This window comes from Rhamphochromis longiceps, linkage group LG3, assembly GCF_057381845.1.
Source record: "Rhamphochromis longiceps isolate RC_006_pf linkage group LG3, R_longiceps_female_GT1.1, whole genome shotgun sequence".
Classification (NCBI taxonomy): Eukaryota; Metazoa; Chordata; class Actinopteri; order Cichliformes; family Cichlidae; genus Rhamphochromis; species Rhamphochromis longiceps.
In genome coordinates, this window is record NC_140559.1 from 29,496,722 (window position 1) to 29,510,915 (window position 14,194).

At 43.0% G+C, this 14,194-nt stretch overlaps 2 protein-coding genes and 1 pseudogene across 2 annotated transcripts; all 3 read right to left on the reverse strand.

Annotated features, from left to right (window-relative positions):
* Window positions 1-204: 204 nt before the first annotated feature.
* On the reverse strand, window positions 205-2,845 carry LOC146673893 (uncharacterized; annotated as a pseudogene).
* Window positions 2,846-5,684: 2,839 nt separating this feature from the next.
* On the reverse strand, window positions 5,685-8,056 carry LOC146673894 (tripartite motif-containing protein 16-like). Its single transcript, XM_085393240.1, has one exon. It carries the CDS (start codon window positions 8,013-8,015, stop codon window positions 6,417-6,419), a length of 1,599 nt encoding a protein of 532 aa, XP_085249366.1. The 5' UTR covers window positions 8,016-8,056; the 3' UTR covers window positions 5,685-6,416.
* A 2,105-nt stretch (window positions 8,057-10,161) lies between these two features.
* On the reverse strand, window positions 10,162-14,192 carry anapc10 (anaphase promoting complex subunit 10). Its single transcript, XM_085393679.1, has 6 exons — window positions 14,038-14,192; window positions 13,388-13,503; window positions 13,045-13,135; window positions 12,751-12,871; window positions 12,581-12,634; window positions 10,162-10,651 (listed from the first exon to the last, which is right to left on the reverse strand). The coding sequence occupies exons 2-6, from the start codon at window positions 13,500-13,502 to the stop codon at window positions 10,472-10,474; spliced, it is 561 nt and encodes a 186-aa protein (XP_085249805.1). The 5' UTR covers window position 13,503; window positions 14,038-14,192; the 3' UTR covers window positions 10,162-10,471.
* Window positions 14,193-14,194: the final 2 nt, after the last annotated feature.

Genomic DNA, 14,194 nt, shown 5'->3' on the forward strand with positions numbered 1-14,194 from the left:
CAAGTAAATTTACAGGTAACTACAGACAATTAATCATAAGATTTCAGACTAGCAACTATAAAGTGATTCTGAGCAGAGAAGAAACAGCACAACAGTGAGCTCTCAACAGCACTATAAAGACACATCTCCTGGATGCACTGGTACGCATCTTCAGTGATGTATCCTAGGGTCATCAGGTGTTTCAGGTCTCACAACATCATACACCCTCGCCCAGGCGACCCAGCCGGGGGTGATCAGGCCCCGACTTACGTACCAGTAGCTACCCACGGATCAGCCCTCTTGATCCACAGCCACCTTGTGGCTTTCTCTGCCGCTTCACTCACAGCCTGGATGGCCCTCTTCTTGGCTGCCCCAGCCACGCCCAGCCGGCCTAGGACTTTGCAGAGTGATCGTCCTGCAAAGCCCCTACAACCCACTTCTATGGGCTCATAGAAAGTCTTCCAGCCCCTTCCCCTGCACTCCTGCACTAGTTCCTGGTACTTTCCTTGTTTCCTTTCATTGGCCTCCTCAATCCGCTCTTCCCAGGGCACTGTGAGTTCCAGCATGATCAGCTGTTTTGAGGCCTCAAAAATAATTATCATGTCTGGCCGGAGTGATGTTTTTGCAATGTTCTGAGGGAACTTTAGTTGTTTACCCAGGTCAGCCTGTAGCTGCCAATCAGAGGCTGTGTTGAGGAGGCCAGTTGTCAAATGTGGGCGCACCTGGGGTTTCTCTCCAGCCTTAATAAAAGAGATTGCCTTCCTCGGAGCCTGATGATGCTTGCTGGTGCTGATTGCTGAGGCAATCTTTTCAGCAACTACTCTGAGCACCTGGTCTGAGCACCTGGTCGTGCCACCAACAATACCGACCATCAGCCAGGGCCCTTGGGCAGCTGCTAAGGAGGTGTTCTAGGGTCCCTCTTCCAGAGCACAGGGGACAGGCAGGTGTCTCGCTCTTTCCCCACAGATGGAGGTTTGCTGGGCTTGGCAGGGTGTCGTATACTGCCTGCACTAGGAATCGGATCCGGTGGAAGTCTGCCTTCATGATGTTTGCCCAGGTGACCTTGCGCTGCAAGGTGCTCTCCCACCTTGTCCATGCTCCCTGCCGCTTAAGGCCTACAGCTCTGCTTACTCGCTCCTCCTCCACACCTGCTCGGACCTCTTCCTGGAGTAGCTGGTGTCTCTCCTTTCCCTGTGCCCTGCTGACCTGGGCCTTTGGGAAGTATCCCAAGCCTGCTCCCCCTGTTGCTAAGACCCCCATCAGTGTTTTCTGCCTTAGGCGTGACTCCGCCACCTCAACTGCCTTCTCAGCCTTCCACTTTCTTCCTGTCCTTACCTCAATACCTGCTGATGCCACCTTGCAGTCTTTAGAATCTCTGTACTGTAGGGCTTCTCGTGTGCGAGCCACCTTGAACTCTTCTGTGAGACCACTGAAGGGTAACTGCACGCTGTTACTTGCCCCATACAAGGCAGTGCTGGTGAGACTGCGGGGAAGTCCCAGCCACTTACGAAGAAAGCCACTGATCTTTCTTTCAAGGGATTCCACAGTAGTTATTGGAACTGTATAGACAAGGAAGGGCCACAGGATTCGGGGCAGGATGGAATGCTGGTAGATCCAGGCTTTAAATCTTCCAGGCAGGCCGGACTTATCCACCTTAATGAGCCACGCTCCCAGCTCCTCATTTGCCTTCAAAGATAGACAAGAAAAAAACAAAAAAACTAGAAGCTAAAACTTCTATTTCACTTTAATAAACTCTGCAGTATCTCCATTTTCATAAAGACCAAGTCCAGCATAGAGCGGCTGAGTGAATGTGGTCTGGACTCTGTGGAGGAGAGTCATGGTTTCAGAGACGCTGTAGAAAGACAGAATACCTGCTCTGTGATCCAGGTACACTCCTACTCTGGAAGACCGAGGACCTGAGAGGAGAGTTCGGACTTTGTTGTGCCAAAAAATATAACTGTTTGTGTAACAATGGAATGACCAAGATATGTCATTGTATCCAAATACACATTCATTTAAGCTCCCTGCTCTGCTGATATTATTGTATGCAACTGCAGAAAAGTATTAAAAATTCTGCAACAAATGAATGAAAGAAACTTTAGCAACATCCACTACATGGCATGGGAACTTCTACAACTAAATAAATGACTGTAAAATAGCAACATCCACCACTACTACTAACCCTTCAACTACTGCAACTACAACAATGTCTGCTAGAAGATGTGGCAACTACTGCAACAAAATGAAAGCCTAAAAATACACTAACAACTGCTACTGTGCACGGCAAGTTTTGCAACCAAATTGGCAGATGAAACCAAACCAGCATCTGGTAGAAGATATGACGACTAAATAAAGACCTGAAACCACAATACCCCTCTGTGAATCGCTACCTTATAGTGGCTTGAGGGGTTTTTGTGTCCTAGGGATGTCAGAGGCTATGCTGTCCAGGGGCATTTGCCCCCTGGTATGGTCTCCCATGGCAAATTGGTCCCGGGTGAGTGATCAAACAAAGAGCGATTCAAAAGACTCTTATGAGTACATGATCAAGGGAACTGTTCTGGTCTCAGAATCTCATCTCTGCTGGAACCAGCACTCCTGGAGAGGGGCTGGACTCTGTCTCTGTCTGGAGTTGCCCTTGGTGAGAGACGACGGGCTGGGGTGGGTATCCTAGTATCCCCTTGGCTTGCTGCCTGTAGGTTGGGGTTTTTCCCAGTGGACAAGAGGGTTTTTTCCCTCCATCTTTGGGTTGGGGAATTAGTCCTGACTGCCGTTTGCCATTATGTGCCGAACGACGCATTCTTGGAGTCCCTTCTTGGAGCCTCCCGGATCTGAACCCCAGTGGTGTTTTGTCGTTGACCATTACCATGCGGAAGGACCCATGGGAGAACAAATCAGGGAGTGCTAAGTCTAAACCATAGCATCTCCCCATTAATAGCCAATCACAAATATTACCTGTTTCCATGTGTCCAATATTTACTTTGAATTATGAACTGTCTGGGAGTTTTCCATGCACAGACTGCCTGACATAGAGAAGTCCACAGCTTTGCAAGCCGAATCTTTAACTGCCTGATAATAAAATAATGTGAACTGCTAGATTGTCTCTTGAACTTTTCTTAGCAAAAAAGAACTCCACAGTAGCCAAGTGGCTGAAGGCTTTGACTTTGGGTGGTCTCAGAATCTCATCTCTGCTTTTTGCAGAAGATATGGTTTTGATGGGTTCAACAGGTGATGGCCTCCAGCTTGCACTGGAACAGTTGTACCCGAGTGCAAAATGGGGGGAATGAGAATCAGCACCTCCAAATCTGAGGCCGTGGTTGTCAGCCAGATTTGGCTGTAGTGTCCCCTCCGGATGAAGGACAAGTTCATGCCCCAAGTGGAGGAGTTTAAGTATCTTGGGGTCTTGTTCACGAGTGATGGAAGATGGGAGTGGGTGATCGACAGACAGATTGGTGCTGTGGCTGAAGTGATGCGGACGCATACTGGTCTGTTGCGGTCAAGAGAGAGCTGAGTGTAAAAGTGAAGCTCTCCATTAACCGGTCAATCTACACCCATACCCTCACCTATGGTCACAAGCTGTGGGTAGTGACTGAATAAACAAGTTCATGTGGGGCTTCCTCTGAAGGGTGGCTGGCCACTCCCTTAGAGAGAGGGTGAAGCCATCCTGCATGAGGCCATCCGGGAGGGGCTCAGAGTAGAGCCGCTGCTCCTCCGCATCAAAAGGAGCCAGTTGAGGTGGTTTGGGTATCTGACAAGGATGCCTCCTGGGTGTCTCCTGGGTGAGGTGTTCCCAGCATGACCTACCGGGAGGAGGCCCTGGGGCAGACCCAGGACACACTGGAGAGATTATATCTCTCAGCTGGCCTGGGAACGCCTTGGTGTCCCCCTGGACAAGTTGGAGCAGGTGGTTAGGGAGAAGGAGGTCTGGGTTTCTCTGTTTAGGCCTGGATAAGCGGAAGAGGAAGGAAGGAAGGAAGGACGGACAGACAGATACCACAACATCTGCAGAATGGCTACTTCTGCAACTCAACCAGTGACTAAAACTATAAGAACATCAGCAGAAAACAATGAAGAATTCTGTAACTTAACGGATCAATGAAACAATAGCTGCTATAAGTATTGTCTACTTTTGAAACTAAACAAACCTCAGACTACAACATCTCCTGTAATGAATGACTGAAACTACAGTATCATCTGCAGGAAAGCATGGTGACTTCAGGAATTAAATCAGTGGCTGAAAATATAACATCTACAGGAAAGCATGGATAATTCTGTAACAAATGAATGAAGGAGACTACAGCAATATCTGCTATTAGTCATGGCAATGTCTGCAACTCTGCTACTCCAAGTATAACAACATCTGCTATATGACACAAAAACTACTGCAACTAAATTTAAAACTAAAACTACAGCCACACCAGCAGCAAAGAGTGATTGTAACTAAACAAGCCTAAAACCACAGCAACTTCTGCAACTAAGTTAATAATTTCTTTCTTTTTTTCTTTTTTTGCCTGTCCCGTTTGGTTCTTTTGCCATCAGAATTATTGTCTAAAGGCAAAGAAAGATGCCCAATGGACTTGACTGGGGAAAAGAAAAGGGAGAAAGAAAGAGGGAAAGAAAAACAGCAGGGAAGAGGAACGGTGATAAAGGGCAAAAAACAATGTGAATATAACAGTAAATACTAAATATTGTGCAGTACGTAGGATTGACAGCCCACGGTGTGCTTTGAGGTAGGAGCCAAAAAGGGTGTAGTTTGTATGTGTGAGAACCCGTGTGTGCACCTGTGAGCATGAGCGCGCTTGTATTTAAAAGCTTCCTTCATGTAATGATCTGCTAGAAGACCAACGGAGGGGAAACCGTGCCACTCTCCCTGAAAAAAGCTGAAGAGAGCCCCAGATGAGGGGTCGCTCAGCAGCCGCGGAGCAGGAGCAGACCGCCCCGACTCCGCAGCAGCAGGGAGGCCCCACATATACTTTGTTACTATATTTGAATTTAAGTTAATAATTTCAAATATAGTAACATCTGCTACTACTGACACTTTAACTACAACCAAACAAATCTATCTATGATAAGATACAGCAACTACTGTAACCTTAAAAGTCCTGGATTTAACAGTCGTGTGGCAAAAAAAAAAAAAAAAAAAAATCATACAAGCATGCAGTGACAGTCTCTTCTTCAACTTCTGCAGCCAGAGGAAATTTGTAAATGAGAGACAGTCTCCAACAACATATTTTTGTTTGTTTGTTTTTTGCTAAACACGTCACTCATGACCAACAAATCAAACCTGTTTGCTTAACCAAAGCAGAGAAAGAGAATCAGGATTCGTCCAAAAGCAGCTAAACAGGAAGGACACAGAAAGATACTGAATCATCTGCATGAGTCAGATCAGGGTTTAGAGTGTATGTGTGTGTTTCACTTGTTGTGCTAAGTTCATGGTTGAACACCTTTGTACTCTCTGACAAACACATCAGTTTCCTCATCGGCATAATCACTGGGAGACTTTGGAGGCGGGCTGTAGGCTGCTCATCCAATCACATGTCAGTAACACTACATTGTGCCTTCTGCTGGTTTTTCCAACATGTTCTCATCCCAAAACGTAACATACTACGCTATGAGACAACTTGTTGGTATGTTACGCTTTCGGCCACTCAACACGTCTCTATGTTATGCGTTCAGAAACAGGAGAGAACATGAGAACCGTTGGGACATGTACATTTATTTTACTTTTTTAAAAAATTTTTATCATCATGAATCGCTTTGGAAAACACTATCTAACATGATTAAGGTTGTGGTTAAGGTTAGGGATAAGAACACAGAAAACAGACCAGCAGAAAGTCTAAGTTATAGCCACACCTGATATAAAAAAAAATACCAGTAATGAGTTACATATGCCACAGTAGCAGATGATTCAAATCAAGATTTTCATTTCAATATTTCTTCAAATAACCAAATAACTCCTCAACAACAACAAAAAAGAAAGAAAATCAGCATGTATCAGTTCAAACATGTAACAAACTTCACACAGGAGGGTTTACATTAAGCAAGTCTTCAGATTGAGTGTCTATAAAATCCACATCTTCTCTAGTAGAATACATGTGATTTTGTGTGCTGGAAGGACTGAAATTAAAAGTCTTATTCAGAGTGTAACATTTGGTCTGTGAGCTTAGACAATACTATTCATAATAAAACAATTACATTTATAATACTAGTGTCTTCTTGATATAAAAACTGAAGTTCATTAATGTTTGTTCATTTTTATTAGATTTTATGATCTTCTTCATACAAGCTAATTAGAAATTGTTTTCGGTCTAGCAGAATTTACTTTCAAAGAACTTTCTGGTGCCACTCTGACCTCTTTTCAAAATCTCCATCACTGTTGACAGCAATGCTGGAGACCAAAGAAACAGGAACTAGCCGTCCCTCAGTGACTTCTGTCTATTTCAGTTTAATATCTCTGCAGTGTCTCCATGATCAATAAAAAGACCAAGTCCAGCATAGAGCGGCTGAGTGAATGTGGTCTGGACTCTGTGGAGGAGAGTCATGGTTTCAGAGACGCTGTAGAAAGACAGAATACCTGCTCTGTGATCCAGGTACACTCCTACTCTGGAGGACCGAGGACCTGAGAGGACAGTTTGGACATTCTTGTGCAAAAATTTGCAACTTTTTCTGTCACAGCTCAATAACCAAGAGTTGTCATTAAATCCAAATCCACATTCATCTGACTCTCCTGCTCTGCTGATAGTCTTGTATGCGACTGCTGCATCAACTCCACCCCCTCTCCACTTCACCTCCCAGTAACAACGTCCAGTCAGACTCTCTTTACTCAGGACTTGATAATAATCAGTGAATCTGTCTGGGTGATTAGAGTAAGTCTGTTTTTGTCTCATTAATGTCACTTTTCTGTTCTCTTCAGATAATAACAATTCTCTGTGTGCTGTGTTTGGATCCAGTGTGATTTCTTGTGAATATTTTAAGAATCCAGCTCTGGTCTTTGGCTCTGCTGGTGACAGTAAAACATCCTCTTCAGTGACTGTCAGTGAGATGTTTGTCCATTCCTCTCTCAGAATGTCCTGTAGTTTATCTCTGGTCTCTGACACAGCTGCTGTCACATCCTCAAAGTAGCTCAGAGGACGAATATTGATGCTGGATGAGTGTGTAGACTCACTGAGTGCTGACAGTGAGGGGTAGTTGTGTAGAAACTGGTTGTGATCCTCTGTGTGTGAGAGCTGCTCCAGCTCGCCGTCTTTCCTCTTCAGCTCAGCGATCTCCTGCTCCAGCTTCTCCTGAAGCTCTTTGACTCGACTCACTTCAGTTTCCTGCTGGGATCTGACCTGCTGCTTCACATCAGAGCTTCTTTTCTGGAGGAGACGGATCAGCTCAGTGAACATCTTCTCACTGTCCTCCACTGCTTTATCAGCAGAGCCATTGATGGCCTCCACCTCCTGTTGAAGCAGCTTCACATCTTTCTCTCGCTCCTGGATTCTCTGCTGGATGTTTAGTCGTCTCACCTCGAGCTCCTTCTGCTTCTCAGTCCTTTCTGCTGCAGCTGGGACTGTTTCATGGCCTTTATGATGAGAGCAGATGTTGTCCTGGAGCTTCTTGGAGGGGGCCACCAGCTTGTGTTTCTTTAATGGAGCTGCATCATAGTGAGGTTGAAGGTGTCTCTCACAGTAAGAGGCTGGACAAGATAAACAGGACTTGATAGCTTTCAGTTTCCTCCCAGTGCAGACATCACAGGCCACATCTTCAGGTCCAGCATAGCAGTGATCAGCTGGAGCAGCTTGGAGTCCACTCTTCTTCAGTAACTCCATCAACTCTGCTAACATGGTGTTTTTCTCCAGGTCAGGCCTCAGTGTGAAAGTCTTCCTGCACTGAGGGCAGCTGTGGATTCCCTTCCTGTCCTCTTCATCAAAGTGGGTTTCGATACAGTTCATACAGTAGCTGTGTCCACAGGGAATAGTCACAGTATCCTTCAGTAGATCCAAACAGATCCAACAAGAGAACATTTCTCGATCTAGCTGATCTCTTTTCTGTGCCATTTCTCCTCTCAGTAAGAGTGTCTCTGTGAGTTTCTGTTACATAGTGGTGAAACTATTCCAGAAAATATGTGGACAGACTGGAGCTGCTGTGCTTCAGGTAGAAGAGGGAGGAGTTAACAGACTTTAGCTTTTACCAGGAAGAACAGTTTGAAGTAGACACTGTTTAGTAACTTTAAACATCATAGGTCTGTTTGTAGTTTGCATTTTTATCCGTTACCTCCTAGTCAGTTAAAAATCTGTAAATACATAATCAGCAAATGCAAACAACACTTGCAAATAAATATATATTCAGCACCCAATGAGACCACAGCAATATGTATAACTGCAACTCCTGCAAATGAGTCAGCCTCTGAAACTACAGGAATTATAAAACTGTAATGGCTAAAACTAAACATGGCAAGTATCTCAAGATTTGCACCTACGCTTACGGGTGAAAGTACGACTGCAATGAAGCAACCATTGACACCATGCCTGCAACTAACAACACCAACATTGTCAAGTTAGTGAAACTGAAATGACTGAAACTTGAGTGACTGATACAAATAAATTATACCAGCAGCTGAAACTGGTGCAACTAAATGAAATACCCAAGCTACATCACCATCTGGTGCTAGTTATGGAAACTTCCACAACTTAATCAAACACTGATACTACTTAACATCTGAAACTACAGATGGAAAGTTAGGCAGCTAAACTGCAGCAAGAGCTAGTAAAAGTGAAGCTAGAGCAACTACTGTGACTACAAACTGCAGCAACATGTGAATCAGGCAACCACTTATGTGACAATAAAAAACTGAGATTTTAAGTTTATGCCTTGCTGCAGAGTTTTGTTCCAAGGAGTTTTTGTTTAGACATATAAACAGTGAGTTACAATAGTCCAAACATGATGAAACAAATGCATGTATAACCACCTCCAGTTCAGTGTGTGACACTACAGGACTTAATGTAGCAGTGATAAGTGATAAAAGAAAGACGGAACCAGAGATTTGAACATCCAAAGTAAGAGGAAAGTCAAAAGTTACCCCAAGGTTCCTGATAGACGATTTCACAAATGTCGAAAGGGGACCTAGAGCTTTCATCATTGTAAGTGCATGTCTGCCAGCACAACGCATTACTGTAGGGCTGTTCGATATAACGATATATATCGGATGACGATATAAAAACAGCTATCGTTTCAGTTTACACTATCGTTTGTTTCGTGGCGTCGTAAAATAAACTGTTTACGGCAATATGTTTTCATCGTTTTGATGGTCACTGTAGTGGCTATATTAATTTCTTAAAGTTCTCTCTTTCTCTTATATTTTATATAACCACACTACGGACGGACAAGCGCCTGTTTTTATGCGTTGTGGTTAGCAACAATGACAGTAACAGCATCGCGTGTCCGCTTGTTTATGTACCACATAAACCTTTCACAATAAAGCCCAAGATCCTGTTCAGACTTTTCAAAATAAACTGAATCACGTGAAAGAGCAGATTATTTACAGATGAGAAGTAAAAAAGAGCCGCCAGGTGCTAAAAAATAAACCTTAGACTCAAACGTTAGAACAGGCTTTTCCCGGCAGCACGCCATGTAATAAATACTCACAAAGAAAACGGCAGCCTTTACAACTTATGTCTAAAAATGTATACTTTCATGCATCGGTTAAAACACTGGACTCCAGGTACGCGACGCGCAGCTGGAAACACTTTCCGCAAGTCGAGCTGCCCGAGATTCACATAATTTACAGAAAATGTTTTTGTGATTTATATCGTTATCGATAGAATTCTTATATCCGGATATGAGATTTTGGTCATATCGCACAGCCCTACTCAAAGGGGCTCAAAATATGCTGAAAAGGAAGTAGATATATTAGAAACAATAAGGGTCCCAATACAGAACCTTGTGGCACACCATAGGTAAGGGAAGTGAAGGATGACCTGCACTTAGAAACCGCCACAGAAAAGTGGTGGTCAACCATATCAAAGGCCGACGTGAGGTCCAACATCAGCAGAATAGAACATTTTCCTGCATCATCAACGTATTACTGTTTTCAAACCTCATTTTCTTCAAGTAAAGCAACAACATCTGTGACTAAACCAAGAAGCATAAGACTGAGCACAGCTACAGAATCAAGTTATAGTTTTCTACACGAACACAGTCACATTCTGGATTTTTGAAACATTTATTTTTACCTTTTTATTAACAATCCACAACAGGAAACAATGTGTAGGCACAAACGTTTTTTTATACTGCGAGAGACAAAAAGGATAAATTTAGGAACCAAATTCATATCAAAGCATTCACTCTGTGTGGAAACTCATTGTTAAAGCATGTAAACCAACACTGACTGGGTCTATGACTCTGACTGAACATCTTTAAATATTCAACACTGGCAGCTTCACTGATGTTCCTCTCATTGATAATGATCCAGCTCCAGATATAAGTCTGTTGGGGTTCCTGGGTCACGTCCAGATCACCTGATGGTCCGGTACATCATAAAGTCGACCGTGGTGCATCGTGGGAACTTGCCGATCGAGCTCTCCTCCACGGGTGTGTAAACTTTGATCTGCCTCATGTGCGTGTCTCTCCCGTTCTGGTGGTTGGCCAGCACGGCGATCTGGATCATGAATGTGCTGATGGGCTCGTTTGTGCGCTGAAAAACACACAAACGCACACACACAGAGTGACCGAGCATCAAGCCACTTCTTTAAAGATACTTATAATCTGCTAATTTTAACTACAACTTTAACCACTGGGAGGCAGCGTTTTACCAGCAGGTGCTGTTCTGTTTAAGTTCAATGTTTCTGTTTTAGGTGCTCCCATTGAGAAGAATGTGCTGCTTAAATAAATATTACAGCAGCAGTCCCCAACCTTTTCTGTGCCACGGACCGGCCTTTAAGGTGTCGCAGATAAATACAACAAAATAAAAGCAGTACCATTACCAAAAAAAGAAAAAAGATTTATACATAACACATGGGAAAAGACCCATAGAAACAGAGTTAACCATAAAAACGATGAAAACCATAAATTTCACACCTGAGCCTCAACTCTCCAGTCGGTGGCCCAGAGATTGGGGAGCGCTGCATTCATTAGACTGACTCACTGCTCCATCTTGTGGTACAAACTGGTATTACATAACAGCACATGCTTTTCTTTTACATTCTGTTAATGTTGTAGTGACATTTTAAACATTTTTAACCATATTTAAACACAAGAATTTACAAAAACGTATCTCTAGCTCCCCTGAGTTGAAAAACAAACAAACAAAACACTCAAGTGTATAGTCACTGTCCAATCATAAGAGCTGTAGGTTACTGCACTTGGTGGCATGTAAAGACCCCCACAAGTCTTAGGTGGAGAAGCGCCGCCTTATTTTTTTGCATTACGTCTATTTTTGCAGGAACAGTGCTTCACAAATTTATCAGACCACCGGCCAGTGTAAGGTTTATGCCACCCTAAATGAACAGTATTTATAATTATCAAATTCACTTTTTATGTTTCTGTAATGGTTAAGTCCCCAATGTGTACAAGCAGAAGCACCCAGTGCTCATAAAACGTTCATTTTTAATGCTAATAAATAATTTTTGCTGTTATCCATGCATTTTTTAAAATTTACTGTCTTACCAAAAACAAAGAATAAAAGTGTAAAGCACAATATTATTTTTGAATCAAGATTCCAAATTACATTTATTTGCTTGCATTCATAAAAACTTTTTTATGGTGGTCGAATGTTATGTCTGAGTTCCGGCTCAGGTTTAGGTACAAAAACATGAATTCAGTCATTTTTAATTTTGTTTGTTTGTTTACACGTTTTCTACAGAACTTCTTTGTTCTCTTGATTTTAAGATAAGATAACTCTTATTGTCATCGCACAGTCACACTTTGTACAAAAATACAGTGAAATTAGAAAACTGTCCCCTTTCAGCACTAAACACAACAAAACAACACAATAAACTTTAAAGTGGATAAAAAGTGCAAAGAAGGTATGAATTAACGAATGAATGGTCATTGCACAATGAACGTATAATTTTGTTATCCGCTGTACATCATCATAACCACAAACCCTTCTGAAAGCTTACTTCTACAACCTGCACCTCCTTTGAATGCCAACTACACGTCGGCTCAGCACAGACAATGAAGGCAGCGATTAAATGGTTCAGTGCTGATGTTTCCTTCTATAAAAACACTGAACAGTCGCCTGTGGAGGGAAATCTGCACACTTTCTAATCAGTAGGTGTAGTAGTTAACTGCACAGAGACTTTAGTTCCCTGACTTTGGCCATTATGGGAAAGAGTGCAAAATAAGGGCACAAATGTCTCTCTCCGTCTTTCAGTCACTGTGGCTGGGTGTCAGTATTTACATCTACACGTTTATACAGATGGTAAGCCTTCAAATGTTCCACAGTGAGTAAATGACTGGATTCTGTCCCCTGACCGAAGGCTTTACATTCAGTTACACCCTGTCGACCAGAGACAATCAGAAATGCATCAGAAATGCAAACAGAGACCACAGAGCAGGATGTTACAGAGTCCTGTTTTGGTAAAATGCAGCATTTAAAGGTTGGAAAAATATTAATTCTTACCGGATTCATGAGAGAGATGTGAATCCATCCACTGGGCTCCACCATCTCTAGCTGCTGCAGAGGGGAAGACGAGGAAGAGGAGGGTCTGAGTGATTTTGAAACCTCCGGATGAAAACCAGATTATTTTTATTAATTATTTATTTTATTGAGATATATACACTAAGCTTTACCCTGATTTCTTGAAGATTGTGGAAGTTGTTGCCGACTCGCACCGAGATCTTACTCGGGGTGTAGCTCTCGTCTGACTTATAATCAGCATAAATGCACAACATCTTCACTGTCGTCCTCCTCCTTTACTCCACAGGTCACATATTAAAGAAAGTGAATTAATAACAAAGCAAAAGAGTAAGGTTCTGTCAGCAGCAGCACACACAAATAAAATTAACAACACCTTCCAGTTAAAGATAATGTACATTTTCCAGGTTTACTTTAACTTCTCTTGTACAGAAGCTGGAAAACGTTACCTGAACTGTATGTTGACCAGGTGAGGCTGCGACCCATCCGACTGCCAGTAGGTCTCCAGGTTGTCATCCCTTAGCTGATCCACTCCAAAACCTGGACACGTAGAGGGCAAACACATCAGACTAGAATTGATCCCAACGGCCTCTGAAATTGATCCAAACGTGGCAATTGTGCAGTAAGGCAAACTGCTTACTACGCTGTGGATATGCATATGAACAGCTCCAAGGAGAAAAATAACACAATTTCTGAGATTGTGTCCACTTCTGAAAGATGTTTACAGTCATCTGTTCACACAGCAGACTGTATGCAGGGGGGGGGGGGGGGGGTGTCTGAGGGAGTAGTTACCAGGTTTACAGGAAGAGAGGGACCACACCGCCTGGGAGCCAATCTCCCGAACCGTCCCGGTCCGCTCCAGCTGCTTCGGGTCAGCTCCAGGTGGTGTCTTGCTCGGTGTCGCCATACTTTAAAACAAAAAAACACAAGTTCAGCACACTCTGATGGAAAATCTGACGCGTTTTTCTCAAAAGGTTCATGGAGATCAGTAACCTAACACCAACGTCTATTCATGTTTTCGATATTTTAAGGTTTATTCACACTTAGTAAATACAACTTAATCAACGAAGCAAATATAACTGTATTTTAATAATAAGCTGACCATTAGGTAAAGTTCGGCTTATAAATATCACTACTGGCACCATCTATTTTAACTAGATTATAACCAGACGCAAACCTTTATGCATATTTTAAACATTTCGAGCTCTATTTCCATTTAATAGAAAATACAGAAAATGTAAGTTCTGTTTAGGAATAAGGGGACCTTTTGGTAAACTTCTTCGTCTAAATGACAAAGCTAGAGCATCCATTTCAGCTAAAATGTGACTTATTTGGGAGTTATTTATGACTAGCTAGTCGCCAGCAGCTGACACTTCTCAACTCTAAACGCTCTCAAAACCACTAAAACTCAATCTACGTCACAGTTATTGAAGCCGACTCACAGACGCGTTAGTACAGGTCTCCGGGGTGTCGTGTCAGTGCATCAGAAATACGGCTGCACGTCCAAAATAGTTTAAATCCGCTTCTATTTACACACTTCGAATCTCCCACTTTTTTGCGCCTCAGCGTCGCTTCTTATACACGTCACCAGCGCTGAGC